This window comes from Thamnophis elegans, chromosome 1 (assembly GCF_009769535.1).
Source record: "Thamnophis elegans isolate rThaEle1 chromosome 1, rThaEle1.pri, whole genome shotgun sequence".
In the NCBI taxonomy this organism is placed as follows: Eukaryota; Metazoa; Chordata; class Lepidosauria; order Squamata; family Colubridae; genus Thamnophis; species Thamnophis elegans.
Window position 1 is genome coordinate 118,717,752 of NC_045541.1, and position 25,824 is coordinate 118,743,575.

General features: G+C 36.3%; 1 protein-coding gene across 1 annotated transcript; it reads right to left on the minus strand.

The window, feature by feature from the left end:
- Positions 1 to 459: 459 nt before the first annotated feature.
- IVD (isovaleryl-CoA dehydrogenase) lies at positions 460 to 25,012 on the minus strand. Its single transcript, XM_032229686.1, has 12 exons — positions 24,832 to 25,012; positions 19,514 to 19,603; positions 17,248 to 17,299; positions 16,910 to 17,079; positions 12,453 to 12,546; positions 10,847 to 10,983; positions 9,138 to 9,234; positions 6,676 to 6,769; positions 4,673 to 4,754; positions 3,748 to 3,852; positions 2,271 to 2,343; positions 460 to 1,454 (listed from the first exon to the last, which is right to left on the minus strand). Exons 1-12 carry the CDS (start codon positions 24,976 to 24,978, stop codon positions 1,321 to 1,323), a joined length of 1,275 nt encoding a protein of 424 aa, XP_032085577.1. The 5' UTR covers positions 24,979 to 25,012; the 3' UTR covers positions 460 to 1,320.
- Positions 25,013 to 25,824: the final 812 nt, after the last annotated feature.

Consider the following 25,824-nt stretch of genomic DNA (forward strand, 5'->3'; position numbering starts at 1 on the left):
GGAGAAAGTTACACTGTTGCATTTTAAAACTTCATTTCTACACTGAGTAATTGCTTCCATGCTACATATTTAATATTTGAAAAAGATGAAGCCAAAGTTCACAGGCTAATTAATATGTGATATGGAAAAATTGTAATTGGATTGTTGTGGAATATATATGTGCTGCAATTTAAAAGAGTACTGTGTTGGAAGTGCTCATCTTCAAATGTAATACTTCCTTTTAAAAATTAACATTTTCAGGAATCCTATATGCAGACTGGGAAATATATAATTTTTCCATTGAGATTCTCAAATGCATTTTTAAGTCAGGCACTGATTTCTGGAATGTAGAATTAATTCAATTGTGTGGATTGCACTGCAATCAAAAATAGAAGCAACAGTCTTTTTTATTTACAACTTAGTTAAGAAGGAAAAATTGGATACGGGTATTTTTTTCAAAAGGTATACTCTGTGCTGCTGGTTTCGGTCAAAGACGACTCCTGAATTTGGAAAAGGAATTACCAGTCCCCCCGCCCCCCCTCTGGTCAGACTGGCTGTGTTGTCATGGAATTTTTGCAACACCTTCTAGAGTTTAATATAGATTTTTCTTGCCTGTTCCACAGAAACTCTGGCATAGCATAAAACATTTGGTCCTTTTCCTACTTGCAATATATCCTGTGTTAATCAAGGGGAAATTTTCAAGAGAACCAACAATCTCTCAGTGAAGCAGCTGCCTAATATTTTAATTGCTCCTGGAGTGATAGTGACACTCTGACACAAATCAAACATGAAATGGCAGTGTATCAATAACTGCAAGGTTCATGTGGTGGTAATATACTTCAGTTAATACTGAGACAGAATACACAGAAATACATACCTCACATTTTAACAATGTTTTAATAATAGCCTCTTTAATATTCAAATAGACCTAAAATTTCACAAAACCAGGTAATCAAAGGTCTCCATGCATTCTGATAACATTTTTGAAAACAGGATGCATTAGAACTCCACTATTTCCATTCATAAAAGTGACATGTCAGGTGGAAAAATGTAGTTCAGTGATTTTCGCACAGGCAACGTTTCAAACTGGATGAAATCTCAATCTTCTACAATAAGGCTTGATAGCAGCTATTCACATCTTCTACTTGAACTGCCTATTTTGTTCCACTGTAACTGTTAACACTCACATGTTCTTAAATTTAGCAGCATAATAATTTTAAAAAGGATAAATAGCGTGGATATCCTAGTATCCAGGTGCAGAACAACAGTTGTGCATGGTTAAAGATTTGGAAGCAAAAGGCATCCTGGTTTGAAGTTCAAGTCTTCTTTACAACAGTCTTATTAAAGAAATGCAGCATTAAATGACCGACCAATTATTATTCTGCGAATCTCACTTGTCCCTGCCCCAATTTCATACAATTTAGCATCACGCAAAAAACGTCCCATGGGATAATCATTGATGTAGCCATTTCCCCCTGAAATGAAAGGAAAAGAGCTAAATGTTAAATGAGGGACAGAAATCCTGCTGGAGGGTTAAAAGAGAAGCAGTTTGATCTAGTAGTTAAGGCATCAGGTTAGAAAGTGGAAGACCATGAGTTCTACTTCCGCCTTAGCCACAAAAGCCAAACCTTGGGCCAGTCACTTTCTCTCAATCTAACTCACCTCACCAGATTGTTGTTGTGGCAAAAATAAGAGGAGGAAGGTGTGTTGGGTATATTTGCTGCCTTGAGTTGTTTGTAAAAATAATAAAGGCAGGATACATACATACGCACATGCACACACACAGAGATATATTTGTGTATCTATCTATCTATCTATCTATCTATCTATCTATCTATCTATCTATCTATCTATCTATCTATCTATCTATCATCTATCTATCTATCTATCTATCTATCTATCTATCATCTATCATCTTTGTATATTATATATCTTTGTATATATTTATATAATCAGATGCTACCTTAATAGCTCTTAGGTCATTGGTTAGGACTTGAACTGTTAAGTTTTTACCAATCTCAAACTGTGGGACTGGTAAATAGAAGATTAAATCCTAAATACTACTACTACTACTACTACTACTACTACTACTACTACTACTACTACTACTACTGTATTCATACGCAAAGAAACCTTGCATGCTAATTAACATTAAATTCACTTGAAAAGAAAATGAAATTATAAGATATAGTGGCAATCAGTAAAGCTGAGATGGAAGTAGCTATATAATGATATGCAAACTTTTAATTAGTTGGTCTCCTAGTGGAACAGTCAGCTATTTTGGCTCTTACCCAAACATTGGATTCCATCCAAAGCAACTTGAGTAGCACATTCTGCAGAATAGAGGATTACACCTGCACAGTCCTGAAGAAGAAGACAAGATCACTTGTACTGAAATAGAAGGATGTGAAGCAATTCTAATTTGAAAAATAACCCGGCAGAATTGCGTATTTATTTCCATGTCCCATTATACATTTAAATATGGTATAATCATTATAGCAAAATTTATTGTTTTCTTATGAAAAAAATTGTCATAGAGCTGAATTTCCCCCCCAAAAAAGAAATGGCAGATAAAAGACAGCTCTGTGAAAAATGAAATCAATGACTAAGACAAAAAAACAAACAGCCAGTGAGTAGCCAGCCATCCCAGATAAACGAGACAGGAAACACAAAATGAACTAAATATACTTCATTGCAAGGCTACATTAAGAAAATTTTGTAAGTTTCAAAGTATAGACTTCCCACCGCTGCTTTTAACTGTTTGACACATTAGGGCAGGTCCTTCCTAAGTTTCCTTTTCTGACTGTTAAAGCCACTGAGGGCTTCTGCCTGTCTCTTCTGATTGTTTCCTAGGGAGCATCTCTTTCCCCGTTTTCTCAAAGTCATCCACTTATTCCAGTGGAACTTTATCCAGAGAGCCCAAAGCTTTCCGAATAAATACAGGATGGAAGATTGGCCACAAGTGCTCCAGGTAGTCATGAGGAGCAAGGCAACAAGCTGTAGCAGGTTTTGAGCAAGGGAATAGCCATGTTGTTTATACCATGGTTAGTGTCTTTTAAAGCAGTGTTTTTCAACCTTTTTGTGCAAAGGCACACTTTTTTCATGAAAAAAATCACGAGGCACACCACCATTAGAAAATGTTAAAAAAATTTAACTCTGTGCCTATATTGACTATATATAAGGTGTTTTTCCCACGGCACACCTTACACTATGTCACGGCACACTAGTGTGCCGCGGCACAGTGGTTGAAAAACACTGTTTTAAAGGACACTAAACTTACTGCAGTGACTTCTTATGCTATACTACAAATAAATCTTTTGTAGATAGGTGAAAACATATTCTAGCAGTTAAATTGAAAAGCAGAATAGTTAAAATATGTTATACTTTTTGTGTCTGAATTTCCAGTAGTACTAAATCTTAACATACTCCTGGCAAAACAAAATACAGAAGAAGCTGTGTGGAAATTAAAAATATTTTATAAGTAGGCTCACAGTCTGGGAAATTCAGTATGTGATTTGGATGGGTAAAAGTGGTTATTATTTTGAACAGATAATCCATTTAGTAATTACTGAATCAAACATTAAATTCTTTTATCTTTATTTTTTCCAAAAAAATCTGATTTTTTGATAAGTTGCAGAGTTATGAGTTTTATGCTTTGTGTGCTTTTATTGTTTTTCAGTTTCAGTGCTAAATAGAAAAGAATAGAATAGAAAAGCTAAAATAAAAATAAAATTAAAACAGCACCACCATATTCTCCTGCAAACTCACCTTTGCATTGATGTGTCCTTGATCACATGCCTTTGCTACATTATATACATACTGCCGGCATGCCATCAATCGGGTGTACATATCAGCCATTTTACTCTGCATCAACTATATACACAGCAGCATAAAAAGGTGAAAAAAGCAAAATGTTTGAAGTTATTTTCAAATGTTATGTCTAAAAACCTGTATTATATTGGCTTCCATTCCTGAATATCGCTATAGTCAGACTTATAATAGCAGTAAAGACAAAAGAGTTAAAAATATGTTTCATTATTGGTATAGAGAAGACATAAGTAATATATATTTCTGCTGCTGTCCACAAATCAAAGTACAAAGTGAAATAGAAGCAAGAACTACTTGTGTTGGATTAGCAAGCCTTAGTGAAATGTCACTGGAAGAACAGTTATTACTGGATGAAAATGGTGATAACAGTAATTGGATGAAATCTAACATCCCTTGAATCACAGTAGCCTTTATACTGCCAAAGTACTTTGACAATCCAAATCCTACTTGTTCTCTAAAAGGGAGCTGCAAACTAAAATAGTTATTTGTTTGTTAAATTCACATGGTCCCCAATTCCCAGCTATCCTGAGTAGTGAGTGTGTGGAAGCAATATAATGAGCAAATCTAATCCAAAAGTTGCTTCCCAAGGATACTAAATTTCAATTTTAAGAATATGTCGATATTCTAGTAGTAAAATGCCATATTCTCTCACTCTGAATCACCCAGCAATTGAAGTAAGGGGGAAAGTACAATGGTTATACAATTTTGTCTCTTAGAATGCAAATATCAACATAACTAGGGTAGAAACAATTAAAAGCCAATTAATCCAAAATCTATTTAATACAGTTCTTATTGATGATCAGATACTAGCCAACTATTGAATTCTTCCCTGAAAGTTAATTGGTGTCACTTTCATTATGCTTACCTGGAAGTGGCCAATTTTCTGCCCAAATGCTTCCCTGATATGCAGATAGGGAACAGCATGGTCTAGCACTGACTGCATGATTCTGCAAGGGAAACAAACGCACTAAAATTGATTTTATGAATGTATAGCATATCTCTGAAAAGGTGGCCCATAAAAATTCAATGAAAAACATAGTGAATCCAGAAAACCATGAAACTAAAAGGGCATTAAGAAAAACTAGACAGACAAGCAGTAGAAAGTGATTAAAAGAAATTGACCAAATATTAAGAAATGCCTTGAACCTACTATACCCACTTAAGCATTTCAGTAAAATAGTATATTTTGGAAAAGGAAGAATTGTAAGTATGCAAAACTGTGTTGGTCCATGTTGAGAGTGTAGTGATTGTAACAGGACGGAGGTATTAGGATAACCTTTACCTCATTAAAATTAAAAAAGAAAAGCAAGTAGCTCATGTTGGGAAAGTCTTCTGAATCAGATTATAAAACAAAAGATTAAAATGTACAGTTATTTGACTAGATAGCATGACCCTTCTTTCCTATAATTAGCTAATAATGTATCAAATTAGCAAACACTCAATTTCCTCAGGATAAATTAGGGGAATTGAAAACAGAAATTAGGGGGATAGAAACGTGTGTGTTGGGAAGGATGAAGGGAATCTTAATAATGATATTTGATTTCAAATAATTAACATTTTTATCATTGAAACTTAATATAAAATATTTCAAGTAATTAAAAAAGATCATGAAGTTGGAACCAAAGAATATGTCTCTATCTGCTAAGTAAGCATCATTAAAAACTCATTTTATTCGTAAAACTATTATGCAAACTTGGAAAAATGCAACACAAAGTAATTTTTCAAAAATGAGACAAAACAAATGCTGGGGGGCAAGGTGGAGGAGGGGGGAGTGATAGCTTCCAGCCTCTCTATATAATGGTTCATTAGAAGACTTGGTCTCTTGTGGTTTTCATTCTACTCATGGAATGCTGAACTGCAGTATTACTGTCTTATGATTCGCTGGTTAGGCAGCAAGAAATGATGGTAGGCTGCATTACTCTGCAGATAAGAATAAATTGGATTAAGCTTATCTTATTCAAATTTGACCCAAATGCTGTGTTATGGTGTCTTATGCAGGGTTCTTTGAAAGCATAAAGATATCAAGCACTGGAAACAGTGCTCTGTATTGTGCAGCTGTATTTTTAAAAAGTTTAAACATCACTTTTAATATCTTACTGCCTGCTGTCGCTCTGGTATCCTCTTCCCTGAACACCCTTATTTTGGTGTTCAGATTATGCTGCCAAAGTTCAGCAAAAAAGAGGCTAATCATTTGGCAGAAAGATTTTTCTTTCAAATCAAACAGTAACATAACGGCACAAGTCTCTTTATTCAAACCTTTAAAAATAATACTTGGAAATGACAATGTCATTTTGGTGGAAACTCACTCTGCTGATGATCATTTCATTACTTCATACTGTTCTGTATCCCTCAGAATATTTTTTATTTTTAAAAAATGTAAAATGCAACCCTTCAATATTGTCAGTCTCCTTAAAAAGTAATGGACACTATTTATGGGCAATTCATGAACTGAACTTCCCCTCAAATTATTACAAAGACATACATTCTATGCTGACAGGTGGGCAATAACCAGTAATGGTACAATTATCTCAGCCACTGTTTTCATGGGTCTTAATAGCAAAAAGAACAACTACACTAGCAAGTCATTGCTTTGAATAAATCACCTCAAAGCAAATCTTGAAGGCCCCTTTGCTCCTGGGACAATTGTGAGGAGGGGGAGCAACTGTGGATTAGTATAAACAGGTTGCTTAAAAATAATTTTAAAGATAAGGAAACTTAATGTAAGAAAAGCAAGTAAGAAGATTAATTGAAATGCAGGAATAATTTCTCATGTGAATAATACTTTACATAAGTAATTATCACCACCAGCTGAGAGAACTGATGAAGTATCACAATGTTCCCAGAATAATAAAATAAACTCATATTTACCCCAGTGGTCCACCACACAGAACGAGTCTCTCTAGATCCAAGCCACTCATCAACACATAGACTCCTTTACTTAATTGTCCCAATACATTCTTAGCTTTAAGAGACAAAGGGAAGTTGGTTACTTACGGTATATAACTTCAACACTGGTTCAGATAAAGAAATGCACCATATACACAGCAGTATATGATATAGAGAGAATTACATTTTTAACCAATACTATTGTTTAGTAACAAAGAAAAAGTACTGTTACAAACCCACTTTCTTACATATCTTGACAAAAAATAATTAAATATGCACAACTTAAGGTTTGATCTCAGTGTCATGGTGATAAAATCAAATTATAAATAAATTATCAATAATGGAAACCTGTTGTATCTAATTTGACACCAATCAGTTCCAATATTAAAAACTAGAGTACTAACAAACTGGTTTTAAAAACATACCAAAGAAAGCAGCAATAGTAAAGGAAATGTACCTTTACCCATTGTTTATGCTGATATACAACTGTGGAATCAAACACAAGGCTCAGCAATTGATGTTATTCTATATATATTCAGCGAAGTCCCACTCGCCATCTTCGAAACGTTGCCAAGACAATCTCAATCTTACACGGGAAAAGACCCGAATCCAACAAGACCAGCATATATATATACATACATACATACATACATACATACATACATACGTACGTACGTATGTAGTGTATATATATATATGTATGATGTATATATATATGTATATGTATGATATGTATGTATGTATGTATGTATATATATATGATGTATATGTATATTATATATATATATACATATACATCATTCATATATACATACATACACACACACACATATACATGTGTGTGCTGTTTGCCTAATTTAAATGCCACCCCCCCACCTCGTATAAGTAAAAAAAAAGTTGCAAACTGTAGATAATGCAATTACATGGAGTGGGTGCATTCTTTGTGAAATATATAAAAAGAGCAGTGTCTTAATTCCCTGAGTGAATCTCAGAGAATAACTTTGAATAAATATACCTCCAGCAGAATACAAGATGAGCTGTCTGAATCTGCTTTTGGCCTTTGCTATATGGCCTAAACATATAATTCTGTGGCTGTTTATGGAGCTCAAAGGAGCCTGTGTTACACCCACTAGAGTATATGTGACACAAAGCCATGCATGACAGAGTTGTATTTCTAAAATACATTTTGATCCAAGTGAAAGAACTCTAAAAGCTCAGAAAATTACTGGAACAGGTCAATGTTGGACAACAATGGAAGTGACCCTGGAGATCAGGGAAGATTAACAAGAATACTGGCATTTAGTAGTACTGCTGTTTTCCACTGAGCTGAGAAAATGGAATCTATTTTTTACAAAAAAGAAATGACAAATTCTCAATTGTACCTAAAAAGATGGAAGCCAGGAATCTACTTTACTGACAATAAAATCTGAAAAATAAGGTGCCATTTTTAAGAGTATAAAGATGGCCTCTCCTACAGTTCCTTATTAACAACATGTACAGTGAGCAAATGTGCGTGTGTGTGTGGAAAAATGATCCACATGAATGAATGTTTATTTCATTCTCCTGAAATCTAATATAGGAAGTTACAATCTTGAACCCTATGCTGAATACTCATCAAGATAAAATGGGTGATGTTAACCACGAAGGTTTCTATTGAATGTTTTTAACATAAAGATGACAGGAGCACCTTAATTATTAATACTTTTAAAACTTACTCCACATTTCATCAGGTAGATGGAGACAAGACCCATGACAAATAAATTTTATGTCTACATGGATGAATTAGAGGATAAGGAAATGGAATAGGAATAGGCAGGACTGCTATGGAAATCAGGAGACAGAACTACTAGAATGGCCATAAATAAATTGTAGGCAGCATTTGAGAACTGTGGCTGCTTAACATGTCTGGACTTCAACTCTCAGAATTCCCCAATCAGCAAATTGGCTGAGGAATTCTAGGACATCCAGACATCTTAAAGTGGCCAAAGTTGAGAAATACCCTGTATATCAGGTGTACCAAACTTGAGTTGTCACGGCATCATCACGTGCTGTATCAGGACTTTCACTCTTTACTAAACCGGGTGAGGGCGGGGCCAGCATATGATGCATCTGGCCTGTGGGCCGTGAGTTTGACACCCTGCTGTAGATTGTGCATTGTTATCGTAAAGGTCAATAAATCATTGCTGGGTAAGTAATATGTCCAGAAAATGGAGTCTGTTTAAACAAACCATTGTTACTAGAAAAAAGAGGAGGAGAAGGGAAATGATGGAAGCAAAATGAGATTCAGAAGAAAAAAAGAGGCTAAGTATAGAGAAACTATTTTTGACTTGATTTTTCAATTTTAAAAAATATTTAATTTAACATTCAGAAAGAGAAACCTGAGGAGAGAGAAACAGGGGAGTTGTCATTACAGCTGAAAGTAGCACAGCTCCTGTGTTACTCACCAGGAATTTTACAATCCTCAAAGATTAATTCACAGGTATTTGACCCTCTCATTCCCAGTTTATCCAGTTTTTGTGCTGTGCTAAAACCAGGCATATTCTGAAGAAAGGAGATAGAAATTTAGAAGCTAGACTAAAACACAATTCTTAAAGCTTCCAACTGAATAGTCTGTACTGAATAGGAGCTAATCACAGAGATGACTCATGCAAAGTATATTAATGGCAACATGGTAAAGAAAGAGGTCTAACACCTACAGAGATAGCAAATCAGAGACCACAGATCAACATACAAGTACCCAGTTCTTAACGTAAAGCCAAAAGAAATTTTAAGTTTGAGTTTGTGTCACTCTTGCTCCAAACCCCAAGGTAACATAGATTCTAAATAAATTAGGGTTGTTATATAATTTGAATGAAAAACAGCAATTATTCCTTTATTTGGCAGGGAGTTAATCTGTCAGATTTTCATTAAATGTTTTACAATGGCTGTAAATGGTTTACTAGTGAGTGAAATCCAACCCTATGCCAGAAGACAGTTCATATAGCAGAATTTTTCCTTTTATTCTGCATAACAGCCTGTCCCCACTTAATTTTTTTTCTGAAAGATTTGAAACTAGGTTCATGGGTCTGATATGAAATGAAGGTATCTTGCTCCAGTTTCCTGATTTCTGATGTTCCATTCAATAAACTTGCCTTCTACTCATTCAATGCTGGATCTTTACTATATTAAAAAAATGTGAACCACAGAATATTTGTAAGAACATGAAATCTGTTTTCTTCTTTTCCACATTTATAGAGGTGACAACAATTAAATCTCCAAATATAATTATTCCAAAAATTTAACAACTTCTTCAAAAAATGTGAAACTACAGACTCAGCCTATGTACAATCAAGTGGCTTTATGGGTATGGCATATTCTATTTATATAGCCTTATATTAGTTTGGTAGAACTGAGTTTCCATATTTACTCTGTGCTCCTTAAACTGTAATTGTTTTGCAACTGCTAAACATTTAAAATATTTTGGTGGGGATGGTTATTGATTTAATTTTTTTCTTACTAGTTATTAAACTGTTTACAATATATAGTTGAGGCTTCACGTGATTCACTAATTATGAATATGCATACAGAAAATCATAATGGCTCAATCCCTCTAACTTTTGCTACCAGATGTGGCAAGATAGTTTTTCATTTACGCAGATGGACATGGGAATGACCGTAAAATTATTTTAAAATAAGAATGCCATCAAATAGGTTTATACCTTTTCCCACATCATCACGTAGTATATGTTGTTCCAGTTCAGAAACTCAGAGAAGAACTTCCTTGAGCTCACTGAAGTTAAGCATCACAAGGTAAATTATTATTTTAAGGTCCTAATCTTGCCAGTTTAGAGCTGTTTTTATGGAACTCTTCTGACCATATGGACAGAGGCAACTCTATCTCTGCCAAAGTTAACACTGTTGCTCAGAACACTCAAGGAAAGCCAGCAGAATGTCTGATCTTTTCAGTTTCTTATGCAACATTGGCCACAGAAGATGGAACTGCTGACCTCTATTTTGGAATCAATGTTGTTTCAATTGAGGAGCAAGGCTTGTTTTATTTTCTAACAAATAAGTTCTTTCACATCTAGTTGAAAGTACATGATATCCATAAATATGTGTAAAATAGTTTACGTGGAACAAGAAAACAAGCATTTTTACAACCTTGGAAACATACCTTTTCCACAATGAATGCTGTTATACCGTGAGAAGTTGGAACAGCGTTGGGGTCTGTTTTAGCGTAAACAATTAGAACATCAGCATCTGGCCCATTTGTAATCCAAAATTTGTTCCCGTTTAGAACAAAATAATCCCCTGGAAAGGAAAGATGAACTGATTGTCTGGTTCACAAAACACTCACAGTCAATGTATTTCCAGAAAGTCTCATACTTCCCAAGACAATTGAAATTCCCATAAATGTTTCTTCTCAAATTCTGGATATCTGTTTGCTTTTATGTCTATGTCCATGAGATCTTTTTTATAGTTAGATATAGATATATAACTTAGCTCTGGAGCTGGCTCTTTCCATAATCAGCTAGTTTCCTTGAAAAAAAGGAGCAGAGTTGTCCTACGCAAACAACACATTCTTCAAAGGATTAGTCAGCTAGAAGGATTGGCCCACAGGTCAGTGCATCTCAAACAGTATGAAGCTATGATTCAATCATACCTCCATTCAATATTTTATTTTTCACCTCACAACTCTGCTCCACACAATTTTTGCCTCAAGTGGTTGAAACAATCAGAACCTCGTGTTCTCTGTGTTCCCCATGGCTGCCAATAAACCCAACCCTTAAATCTGAAGCAAGAAAAAGCAAATGTGAATATCAGAAAGACGCAGAAATTATTTTATATATCAATATTATACACCTGGATGGATGCAACATCTTTCAAAGCTGTGTCTATATAAACTTCAACTAGACAATCCTTCTACACCACTGCAATCATCATCTACTTTTAACGACCCCCATAATCCCTTGCGAGGTGGAGTCTGGGCAACTGAATGGAGCTAGCAGTGTGGCCGGATGCCCTTCCTGTCGCCAATGAGGAGTTTTGCTCAGTAGATATATTCTCTGTGTGCCTAGAGAGAGAAATATCTGCCTCTACCTAGGATCAAACTCACAGCCTCCTGATTGTGAGGTGAGAGCTCCACCTCTAGGCCACCACACCACTCCTTCTACATCACTGCAATGATGGCCCAATACTGGGAGATGGGTGTGTGTGTGTGGTTGAATCCAGAAAAGGACATATGGAATTCTACATTGGCAATGAGGGTTTCCTGGCTTTGTCTACTTTGTACCTAAAGCTAGAAACTTGATAGGGCTATTTAAACCGAATGCAACAGGTACAAGGGGAGAGTTGCCGAAAGGGGAAATCATGGACACATTTTCCCACTCACAATCAATAACCTTGGATGCCGGTTGATTGGCAGTGATCAGCAATGGAAATAGAGAAACTGAGGATAGGACATTAAGGAGCCACACTGGATAACACATTGTGAGCTACGTTTAGCCTGAAAGCAGTGGCTTTAGACAGAACTGTTGTATTCACATCTCTGGCAGCTCATCAGCCTTTTTTTGCTCACCTGTGCTTTGCAGCAGCATTATTTGTTCTCCAGCCTTTTGGCATGGGAATTGCTCAGAAATACATCAGAACTAATATAGGTTAATGTGTGGACATAAAAGAATATCTAGAAAAGCTTGATGTGTTAAAGTGGACGTCCGGGAGGTTAAATTAGATTCCTTTTACCAACATTTTTTTCCATATATACGCAATAATTTTTTTACCTTTTTTGTCTGCCCTCAGCTTCATGGAGACAACATCAGAACCAGCATTGGATTCACTCATTGCTAATGCTCCAATATGCTCTCCACTAATCAACTGGGAGGATAAGATGAAAAAGAAGTCTATTTTGCTGCTATCATTACTATTTTTTATTTATTGATAAAAAGTTCACAAAAATCTGGTTTTCATGCTTTGGGGGACTGCAAATAGCAAGTTTTCTCCAGAATTCTCCAAATAATTTTACAAATGACATCGTACAACATCACCCCAAACAAGAAAATATACTGTAGTTCTGTTATAACAAATGAGTAATGAAACATTGGAATGGACTTTACAGCTAGGAGAATGGTACCAAGACAAAAGTATTAGTAGCTTTGCATTATGTCTTCTCCCTGATTGCCTTTTGAAAACAGGACCAAATGGATGTACACTTGAGAAATGATCAGATGGTTGAAAACAAGAGTTTGAAAATCTGACAGGAGCCATGGCTCTGGAACAAGATGTCAAAATCTCAGCCCATATGTTAAAACGGCAATAGTCCTTAACTCTCACAATAGAATTGTAGATAAGATTCAGTTTTGCCACCCTGGCACAACAGCCCTCTCATTTCCTTGTTTTCTGTTCTTTCCCTTCCTGATATTTTCATATTTATATCTATTCTTTTTCCAAGCTCATTCAGTACACTGTAATGAAGTAATACAATTACACTCTGCAGATTAATACTACTTCAGCCTTTCAATTTAAGACAGAGAGGTGCTTGGGTAAACTTGTACATTTCTTAAGAAGAATGAAATGGATGAACCATATAATTTACCCATTTTAATAGCATTATGGGTGAAAATAATTTCAGTAATTGGAGAAAGGGTAGAACAGAATAAGGAAAAATTACCTTATGGAATCAGAATGCAGAAATTGGGTTCTCCCTTAATGTTCCAGCCCAGATTTTAATAAATCAAAAACAACTATGAAATTTTAACTGTCAGAGCATTATTTTAAAATATCACCAAGTCTGCCATATGGAAACTGTCATTCTTCCTTATTTAGTTTGTATTTAAAATACTATTCATCAGCTCTGGCACTCGCCTATTTAATGCAAAGTTGTTTTTTTAAAACGAAATCCTATCTTGCAATAATGGGTACTACTTGGGGAAAGATGATTTAAAAAAATTAGAATATCCCTACTCTAAGTGAAAAATGTAATGGTGCAAATGGAAGATATTTCATTTTGCATCAATTGGGCAGTGATTGCACTGTTCTGACTGCAATATCAGTGACGCGGACTGAGGGGTAAGAATAGGAGACTAATCAAGTCAAAAACCTCTTCATATCAGAAATCAATTCTTTTATTCTCTAAATAAGGAGGAAAAACTGTCATCTTTTTCAAGGTCTCCTGTAGGTAGCATACATATTAGAGCTGCAAACTGCCCTTTCTGATGAATTAAGAAGGAGAACATCTTGTAACTACTTCAGAACTGCATGGATATTTTCATAGATGCATAAGCACAATGGAAGACAGGTAGTAGACCTTCGTTGTCTATGGAGATTCTTAAGGTCATGGTTGTCTCAAAGGTACTTTTTCAAGAGGCAACTGGACTTGCTTGTTTTTTTTTAATTGCATTACTCAGGTGACTCTGAGGACACAGACAAACCTCCAAGTGGCCTCAATGACTCTCTAAAAGAATGCAAATAACCAGCTGTCTGCAAGGAATGCAAATCCTCCCATTCCCCACCATCCAGCCAGAGCTGAAGAAGCTTCTTGGATGAGAAGCAAAACGTCTTTTAAGAAAAACAAGAAAACCCAGTTGCCTCTTGAAAAAGCACCTTTGGGACAAGACCCTCGTTGCAAAGACTAGATTCAATTTCATGTTGTAATTGCAGCTGATCAGACTGAAAGCTACAGAACCAGATCACAAAGAGCCAGCAGAAGGGCATGTAACATCTAAGGCATATTCTTAGGGGCTTCTTCAAAGTTGCCACCAAATGGAAATGCTTAATTTGTTAGGAGAAATTTTAAGGTTAAGTTAGAAACTAAATAAAATCAAATCCAGTTTTTGTTGTGCTCTCACCTTTTATTGATTTTATTTAGAAGCTACCTTTGGAAGAGTCCCTTCCAAAGGGACTCTTAAGATAGTTTACACTTTAAAGAGCAAAAAACAATAAAAGTAAGAGAAAACCCTCATCTATATTCACATATTGACAACAAAAAACACAACTGCCATATATAAGACTAAAGGTTCTTGACATATATTTCAAAACCAAGCAAGATCTTTGGTCTCTAAAAAGTTGCATTGTTGACCAAAGACCTCATTAATTAACTTTACTGTTCTCACACTTGGATTACTGCAACTGGTTCTATATGGGGCTGCATCACCCAAAACAGGGGTATCAAACTCACGTCATCATAGCTGTGTGAAATGACATATTGGGACTTTTCCCCCCTTTGCTAAATTGGGCGTGGCCAGCACATGATGCATTTGATCCATGGGCTGGGAATTTGGCAGCCCTGACTCAGAAGCTACAACAGACTATCATTAAGTTACTGAGTAATCATGAAAGAGTAAAAGTCAGAAGAACTTTTTGATTGGCACTGTATTCTTCCTCACTTAAAAAAAAATTAGGTTCCAGATTCTTCATTTTTTAAAGACACCATCTGGAGACCATCTTAGGATGTAAAATATTGTTTTAAAAAATACACTCATATGGAAAATTTATCATGATAAAAGAGAAAATAAATAACTTTCAGTGCCAGAGTATGAATGAAAAGATGAAATAACTTAGCAGAAGGCTTGTATTATTATTATTTCTTGATGGCCTTACACAACAGAAAAAGGCTTCCAAGGGCTTTGGAAACGTGCTCTTTCAAGTCTTCAGATGCCTCCTGTGGATATCAAATATCTTCTCTTCATCATTGCACCATAGGCTAGCCATGGCAGGAAACATAGGTGGAGGTAGCCCAGTCAAATACCTTGTGTGACAAGTCTACTTGAAAGCATTGCAAAGTGAATAGCAGTAACAATTAGACTTATATATCACTTTACAGTGCTTTACAGCCGTCTCTAAACGGATTATAGAGTTGGCATACTGCCCCCAACAATTTGGGTCCTCATTTTACCCACCTTGGAAGGATGGAAGGCTGAGTCAACCCTGAACCTGGTGGGATTTGATCTGCCAAACTGCAGACAGACAGCAGTCAGCAGAAGAAGATTGCGGTTACTGCCCTCTAACCACTGTGCCACCGTGGCTCACCATTTAGCTTGCTTTAAAGCAACTGAGGGAGGGCTACAGAGGCCTGCAGTGTATGTTTCATCATTACAGGAAAAAAATACTAGTTTCTGCTTCTGGAGAAGCATACAGAACAAGCTCACATAAACTTGGACCCCACGTAAAGACTGACAATTGGTTATATAAACTGAGTTCATGGCAAAGGCTCCCTTCAAAGTGAAAAGTGATAACATAAAATACGAAGCACCAACTGAACTTGCTCTGTGATGGGATCATTTGCAAGTGACCAACAGATCTATAAAATCAGTCTTCAGAGACAACCAGATGAGATGCACTTAAAACTCTGAATTTTGCAGCTTTGTTCTCCTTCACATATGTGCTGCAATTTAGTTCAACTGCAGCGCATGTATGAAAGAACTCGCCTGTAGATGTTCACTCAAAATTAAGCCTTAATAAATTCACGGGAGCTTATTCCTGGGCAAGTATGTGTAGATCTGCTGCCTAAATATGTAAGATACTTATCCTAACTTCAGTGTTAAACAGGCTCTCTCTCAAACCTTCAGGGACTTGGTAAATATCATTTGCAGATATAAGATTGTTTGCTTTATTTCTCATTAATTTGCAGTGACAAATCAGACATGAAAGTTGAAGATGGTTTTTAGTCCAAATGTTTTTTTTAAAAAAATTCCTACAATACATAAACAAAATACATTTCATAAAGATTAAGTAAAACAACTGAGGCAAAATAATGTTACTTGCTGTATTCTAAAACAAAATGAATACAGGTAGCCCTTGACTTATGACAACAATAGAGCCCAAAATTTCTGTTGTTAAGTGAGACATTTGTTAAGTGAATTTTGCCCCATTTTACAACTTCTCTTGCCACAGCTGTTAAGTGAATCACTGCAGCTGTAAGTTAATAACAAGGTTGTTAAGTGAATCGGGCTTCCCCGTGGACTTTTGCTTGTCAGAAGGTCTCAAAACCTTGAGATCACTTGACCCTGGGACATTGTGGCCGTCATAAATATGAGTCAGCTGCCAAGCATCTGAATTTTGATTAGGTGACCATGGGGATGTTGCAACGGTTGTAAATGTGAAAAACGGTCATAAGTCACTTTTTTCAATGCCGTTGTAACGTTCAATGGTCATTAACGGAAGTGTTGTAAGTAGGGGCTATCTGAATATCGAATTGTTGCATGCTTTTGTTCTACTATGGAATTGGCTTATTTCTACAAACCTTGGGTAGATATTTCTCTTTTTGCATTTCGTTGCCATTCCTCACCAACTGATTGATGCACAGATTTGAATGAGCACCGTAGCTTAATGCAACAGCTGCCGAAGCCCGAGATATTTCTTCTAATATCAGTACATGGTCCAGATAGCCCATTCCTGATCCACCATATTCAACTAGAAGGAATTGGGGGTGGGTGGGGGTGGAATGGTAGAAAAGTTTATCATTAGACTAATTAGCCTAGAAATAGTACTAATTGCCCCAAGCCCAAAATATCCATATCGCCACATATTGCAATTCCATAGGCCACAACGGCTTGTTCAATGCTGAATGCATGTACGTACCTGGAACTGTTACTCCCAGAACTCCTAGGTCCCCAAGTTTCTTCCAGAATTCCTACAAAGAGTGGAACAAACCTATAAGCAAGATTTTGGCCTAATGTAAGGCTACTCAGGTTTTACAATGTTCTTAAGTATCCCAGTTTAATCTCCCTATCAATATAAAATGCTGGGTAAAATATCTATTGCCCAACATTACAAACAAAGGATTGGTCAGCTGAAGAAAGGTTCATTTGCTGTTCCATCTGGTACAAGTCTAAATTAACAGTTTATCATCATTGTGTAGGTAATCATTAGCTCACTAAGATAAAAAAAAAAATGAGATTTTCCATGCAGTGAGATCAATTAATTAAATTTTGAAACTGACATTGTTTATCATTGAGTTAGTAGAATCTCTGCATTGAAAGATCATTTTAATATGAAGTGACTTGTAAGATTATATTTCAGGTTTAGAATTTATTTGCTGAATTGTTACTTTCCAGGTTAATCAGTAGTGGCTTATAGCCAAAGGTTTAGAAGGGAAAACTCTAAAAAGTCATTTCCCTAGTCCCTTTTGGACTGCAAATAATTAATTTGCAAGCATGTGGAATGCTAAAGTTTTTACAATATTGGTATATAGCTTACTAATTCTGACTGAGTTTGCCCAATTTAACATGAAACGTGATGGAGTACTTGCCCAGGAATCACACTTGATATATCATCACAGAAAAGTGGAACCAAATGAAGTTTGCTAGATAGCAATAGCACTATAGCCCTAGCACTTAGATATATAAATCGCTTCACCGTGCTTTACTCTCTAAGCAGTTTACAGAGTCAGCATATTTCCACCAACAATCTGAGTCCTCATTTTATCCATCTCCTTGAGCCTGATGAGATTCGAACTGCCAAATTGCACTCAGTAGAAGTAGCCTGCAGTACTGCAATCAAACCACTGCCCCACCACAGCTCAGATGTCCTCCTTTTGGGTCATAATCTCAGCACCTGGCTGCTTTATACCCACACCCCTATCTTTGCAAACAGCATTAGCCACAATGATCTGAGCAAGACTGTCAACATACAGAGTCATGGAAGGTTAGTCCTTCCTCCAGTCTGTGCTTGAAAAAAACAACATTCTAAACACTGTTAAAATAGAAATAGTGGAGCTTCAGAGATGCTGCTGCAGAAACAGGTATGCTTTACAGCTTTTGTGAATGATGATGATTATGACTTCGCCTTTTCTCCAGGAGCTCAAAGTGGTTTTCATAGCCATTTCATTTTTTATTGTGCAACAACCACCCTGTGAGGCAGATGGAACAAAGACAATACGAATGATTCATGACAGGGGATGAAGATGGACAAGGGACTCCATGGTCCAAATCCATCTTCTTAACTGCTACACTGCACTGGCTCTTAAGTACAGGTAGTCCTCAACCTATGACCACAATTGAGCCCCAAATTTTTGTTGCTAAGGGAAATCTGCCCCATTTTATGATCTTTCATGCCACAGGTGTTAAGTGAATCAATGAATCTGATTTCCCTATTGATTGTGCTTGTAAGAAGGTCACAAATTGGTGATCACATGCTCCGGGACACTGCAACCGTCATAAATAGGAGTCAGTTGTCAAACATTCGAATTCTGATCATGTGACTATGGGAATAGTCATGTGACTATGGGACTATTGTCATAAGTGTGAAAAACAGTCATAAGTCACTATTTTTAGTGCTGTTATAACTTTGAACGGTCACTAAAAGACCATGTGTGCTCACATTTGCAAACTGGTAGCGAAGGTAAGTAGATTTCACCCCTGAGATACTCATATCCCACTTCAGTGTTCTTTACAGCCCTCTCTAAGCGGTTTTATAGAGTCAGCATATTGCCTCTAACAATCTGGATCCTCAGTTTATTGACCTCGGAAGGATGGAAGGCGATAAAAATATAGCCCAATGCATATTAGGAAGCATAAACCTACTATATCAAATAACACCATATTTTTTCAGACTATGACACACCGTTTACAAGAAGTTTACAAGAAACACTTTACTTAGGCATTTAATTAAATTCATCCTTTCTAACAAGTAATATTTCATAACAACTTACTTGATTCTACAGTATTTGTCTATTTATGGTATGTACATTTACATTCTAAAAATTTAATCAACTATTTTTTCCTAGTTGATGCTTTGCTGGCCAATAAGGGATAATAGGAATTGTGAAATCTTCCTGAAGGCCATTAGGTTAAGGAAATACTGGCTGTATCACTGTGTCAGATGCATGGCTATTGAAAGCACTTACCCTCATATCTTTGAATTCGTTATCCCGATCAATTTCTTGAGCCTTTGGAGCTAAGTGTTCCTGACAGAATTTGGTCATAGTTTGCCTAAGCTGTCCAAAATACAATGAAAAATGCATATTAGAAACCAACATTGTTAATTTCCTTTTCTGCTTAACATTAAAAAAAATCTTGTTTGCAATACAACATAATTATCAGCTGAGTAGGAGGCTTCTCCTTTGTACTTGAGTGAATTGAAACAAGGACAGTTTTATTATTTAACAAATGAAATGAATTTGTGTCATTAAGAAAAAAAAGTGATGAATAGCAATAATCCCAGTGGGACCTGCACATCTGTGTTAGGGTATGATTTCATAGTTCTAATCAGTTTGCTATTATTCCCAAATTCTATGTTTCCTTGCACAATCCCTTGGGGGATGGGTTTGTCCCTGAGTAGTTACCTGAATTTCCTCTGAAGGAAATCTGGATATTGATCTTATGATTCAGTCTTAGTAGAGCGTTCAGTACTGCATTTGTTTACTACAAGCTTACTACAAGACAACACCATATAAGCTCTATTATTGTCCACAGTATTCCTTAGGATTCAACTCCATGGATTCAGGAATGTTGTCATAGGTACAACAGGAGAAATTATTTTTCTTCTAATCTGTTCTTAGGATACAGAGTAATAGTCTAATGAATAAATTATGTTAGAGAGCTATTGCTAATATTCTAGTATTCCCCAAGGCTGGCTACTTTTGACATAAGGAAAATCCAGCATCAGGAAGCACCCCCCTTCCAAAAAAGTCGCAACAGGTAAAGACAATTTTTTATGTACTTTATTTAATAACCAGACTGCCCGAGTCCCTAAAGATTCTGGACTGTTTTCAATTAAAAGAGAAAAAGCATACAGGCTAGGTCTCCCAGCAGGTACCTTAAGCATCACAGAATCTATGCAATTCCAATAGTAACTGTTTATGATTTAGACTCAATAGAGATTCTGAAGAGCTCAACAGCATGGCTCAGCCCAACAATGTTGACAACTGGTACAGTACATGTGAAATCAAGTATATAGAACACCCCTGGTTTTCACATGTTTTAGATCTTAATTCCCATCTACCCTGAGTTAACTAGCAGAGGGCACTGGGTTGTCCATCCTTGATTATTTTTATCTAATTTGCAGTAGAGGGTTGTTGCGGTGTGCTTTGTCAACATTTAACTAAATCTTACTTTCTTTGGCTAGTGGACAAAGGAATAAGATTTTATGAACAAACTGGCTAGGTTTTCTGAAGTTGTTTCAACTACGATATAAATTTTCATGACCCCCCCTTTTGTTATATGTGGATGCTTATACCATTATTTGTTAATTTAGATCAGGTTGTTAATAATACTTGATACAGGTAGTCCTCGACATACAACCAAAATTGAGCCCAAAATTTCCATTGCAAAGCAAGGCATTTGTTAAGCAAGTTTTATTCCACTTCATGGCTTTTTTTTTAACTGCAATTGTTAGGTGAATCACTATAGCTGTTAAATGAATCATGCGGTCATTAAAGTGAATATGGCTTCTCCCATTGCTTGTCGGAAGCTAGCTGGGAAGGTGATCACATGACCTTGGGACACTGCAACTGTCATAAATACATGCCAGTTGCCAAGCATACAAATTTTGATCATTTAATTTGACCATGGGGATGCTGAAATCATTGTAACTGTGAAAACAAGTCACAAGTCACTTTTTTCAGTGTAATTATAACTTTGAACAGTCACTAAACGAATGGTTGTAAGTCACGGACTACCTATGTTCATATTGTCTTTTCATCACCATATTGTTGGTATTTTTCTCTTATTACAGTAAATAGAATCAAAAGAAGACAAATGCTTGTCAAAGCATTTATTCACCGATACGTTGAATATAATTCAAACCTGCCTTTCATAATACTTAGTGGTTAAGTAGGTAAGTGCTTATTATCAGTAAGTTCTTACAGTATAGATTATAATCTATTTTTTATGCTTGATTAAACCAAGGAGAGATTTTTAGCAATCAACATAACCAATCAATGCATCATAGTAATGAAGATAACAAAGTGAAACAAAGTCAAACAAAGTAAGCAATCTGTTTTAAATGTTTTCTTAAAAAAAAAATCACCGCAAACCAAGAAGATAATAGAGATAGCCTTGTATCTTTACAATTTACGTATATTATTTTATTTGTTTCCTAGTATGATTTGATTATTAGTAACCTATGACTATCAATACAAGTGTTGTATGCTTGTATGCTATGATTCTTGATTAATGTATTTTATTTTTCTTTACCTACACTGAGAGCATATGCACCAAAGACAAATTCTTTGTTGGCCAATAAAGAATTCTATTCTATTCTAGTTAGAAAAAACGCAAACCAACAAGATCAACAGAGTTACAGATCTATTCTAGAGATAGCCATGTGAAGACATAGCTCAAGTCTGCTAAGAGGAACATTTGTCTTCATCAATCAATCAATCAATCAGAATAGAGCTGGAAGGGACCTTGAAGGTCTTCTAATCCAACTACCTGCTCAAGCAGGAGACCCTATACCATTTCAGATAGGTAGTTGTCCTGTTTTTTCTTAAAAACCTCCAGTAATGAAACCTAAAATTTCTGAAGGCAATCTGTGTACTGGTTAATTGTCCTCACTGTTATGAAGTTTCTCCTTAATTCCAAGTTGTTTTTCTTCTTTATTAGTTTCCATTAACCAAGGAGAGAAGCAACATTCACTGCAAGTCAGATAACAAATGGATACAGAGTGAAAATAACTCACATACAGCAGCTTACCCCTAGGCACATGGATATTCGCAACTCAGAATTTTATAGGGCTGTTAAGACCTGGTTCTTCTGTTGGGCTTTTGGACGCAGTTGAATATGGAATTGTTGTTTTCAAAATGAACTGGTGGTTAACAGTGACTACTTTGTATTTGTATTATTGATTTTGTAGTGGTTTGTTTATTGTTGACTATTCTATTATCTGTTATGCTTTAGAATTAATTACGAAAACAGTCATTTGTTAGTTGCTTGGAGACTGTAGACTGAAGCAGCATAAAAGCCAAATACATAAATAATTCTGCATATGAAGTTGCTAGTTCTTCAAAAGATCCATATGTGGCAGCTGTTTTTCACTGTAGTACATTACAGATACCCAGCTGGAATATTTTATATCTAAATGCCATGCAGTTTTAAACATATCCATAATAGCACTGATTGCAAAACAAATACTTCATATGATAAATTTGATTTATTGTTCAATGCCTAATATGTTTAAGCACATAAATACATTGTAAAATAAGATTTCGTACCACCAATTACAAAAATCTGTAATTTGGGCATACCCCAAACGTTTTTAAATTCAAAAATCTATTATTTTTACCTTTGCAGTCAAAGATATTTCCACAAAAGAAAAAAAAAATGCCATGTGCTAAAATGAAATGGTGCAGCTTGTCAGACTTAGTTATTACACAAACCACGTCTCAAATCTGGCTCAAAGTAGGCTACTTGATAAGTTATAATACCCTGCGATGCCCTTTGACTGATGTGCAGATTACACTGTGTAATTACATCATCTTTAATTAATAAAACAATTCTGGCTAAGCCATAAACTATGTTTTACAAACCACAATGCTGGGCTCAGACAATACATTAAATCAAACCAATGTCACATTATAGCCCAGCAATAACTCAACACGTATGTATCATCGCTGCCCACATGCCCACCAAAAGTTCCATTGAATAACCTTGCTCATTTTGAATGTCACTCATAGATTCTACTATCAAAAATGAATTTAGAATATAAACAATGACAATTCAAATTGTCTTGTAGTTATAAAATTCATCTCTGCTATATAGGTCGTTCATATAAGCAACAGAATCTATTCCAAAAACTCATTTTGAAATGTAGTAATTTACAACAATCTTTTATTTATTTTACTGGTCACTCCATGTATGTTTTTGTCACATGATGTTTTCTTAAAAATATTTGTTTGTTTTAAAATACCTTACATTTTGATGGGTGGCCTAAAGTCAGAATAAAAGTAATCAGCCCTAGAGACAGATTTAAAAAAATAATAATAATCTGAAGACATTTTGTCTTTTACCTTGCAATTTTATCTGTTGCAAGGGCTATAGTTAGTGGTGGGATTTGTGTTTGTTTTGGTGGCTTCAACTCAAGTCACTATTGATTACTTGTGACTGCCTGGTCAAGTCCCTGGACTTTTCTTAACAAGATTTCAGAAGTTGTTTATTTTCTTCCTAGAGTGGTCAGGGAATAACTGGCCAAAGATCATCCAGCTGGCTTTATGCTTAAGGCAGAACCTCCAGTCACTTGATTTCCAGTCTGATGCCTTAACCATTACATCAAACTGGCTTTCTATTGCCAGGCACAAATCAGAAAAAAACTACTTTTGCAATGAAGAATAAAACAAATCTGTAAATTTCAACTTCTTTTCCTTAAAAGGTATATCAACATTCCTTGGATGTTTTTAAACTGAAAGAACAAACAGGAAAAGAGCCTTTTAAAATCAGAAAAAGTGTGTATGACCTATCAACAAAAGCATATCTGTTTTATATATCAAAACTGTTATTTATTACTTGACTTTTTATAACATTTCTTTGTAGTTCAGTCTGGAAACTATTCTGATTTATTGCTCAATAATTTGCCTTTTAATTATTTTTTGCATTTGTTTAGTCTTTTTAAAAATTTAAACTGGTATTCATCAACCCATCTGCCGACAGTAAGGTCCACAGTTTCATAGTCTTGCATTGTTCCCCAGTGCTCAATTCAAATTTCTTTAAATATCAAGCAAACACCTAATAATGTGCATAACAGCCTGCAGAATTGAATTGTGACTAGTAATGTTAATAACTGTATCCTTCGAGGACAAGATCTACACCTTCAAGGCCATCTAGATTAGAGATCGTTACCAGCGTTTCAGTCACCAGATTCCATAACATGCTTATTCAACTTTTTCTGAAGAAATAAATCTATAAACATGGTAACCATTTCTCACATGTTGACTAATTTTATTTGCGAACGCTTTCTTAATGAACCCAACAGGGTAGATGAACGTTCCTCATCGCCGGCACATGCAGGATCCGCCGTCCGCCTCTTTGGGATTCTTATTCCCGTGTGCTCCAGAGCAGAGTTCTGGGATCCAGAATAGATCCGGTCCCACTCGTGGAAAAGGATCCCTACGCGAACACACAACACGAACAAGGGGTCAGGAACCTCAGCAGCAAGTCGGCGGAGGCTGCAAGAAGGAGGCAAAGCAGAGGACACTTGTTTTCTAACGCTAAAAGAAGCTGCCGGGTATACCTGCCGCTGCTCCGCGCTCAAACCATTCACCATATCATCTACCGTGACCCCGGCGCAGCCCCGCCGCCAGAGTGACGACAGACCCCCGAGGAAGCAGCGCCTGGAGCAGCTGGTGGCGCCCTTCCTGATCAGCCCGACAGCCGCCATCACGAACTCAGCAGCGACCTCCCACTCCGGCGGATTCTGGCAGCATTCCCACCGCTTTTTTGACCAATCAGCGAAAGGGGGAGAGGCTCAACTGTCCACTGGGAACTCTCGAAATCCAGGGGAGCAGCCAATCGACAGCAAGACGGTGCTGTGGCTCTCATACGTGTAGAGCCGCCTATTTCTCTCGGCTGCCTCGCGGGGCTAGTTCGCTGCCTATATAGATTAAGGAGGATTTGGCGCCCATCCTCCTCCGCTTTCAGCGCGATTTTTCTGCGAGGTTTTTTTAGATTCCTTTCTCCCACTTTCCCCTTAGTCATCGTAAACAAAGCATTTCCCCCACTAGTATCATTTTTTTAACCCGTAGCACAGATCGTGGCTTAAGTTTCAAAAACTGAAACGGGGAAATTAATCCGGAAAATAGACAGATTCTCTAATAGAGAAAGATAGGTTTTAATTAAGAGCCCCCCCACTACTGACAGCAGAATGGCACAATACATTCCTATGCAGGTTGACTAAGAAAAACCCAACTTAACTTGATCGAAAATCTTAGCATCCCCCCCCCCCCCCTACTTACTTTGTTGATCCTTAGGCAAACTAATACCGGTAAGTATAATTGAACGGTCTCATTATAAATGCCTAAAGCAACCTAAGTAATAATTGTAGACATATCATGCTTCTCTCAGTCCCTGGAAAATCGCTATGCACTGTCCTACTTAAAAGACTCCAAAACAAGATTGAAGGAGGTATACATGAAGTACAAGCCAGATTCAAACAAGGTCACTTATGCAATTGCAATGAACTTTTCACTGAAATATCATTAGTAAGGAATACCAAAAACAGATGACA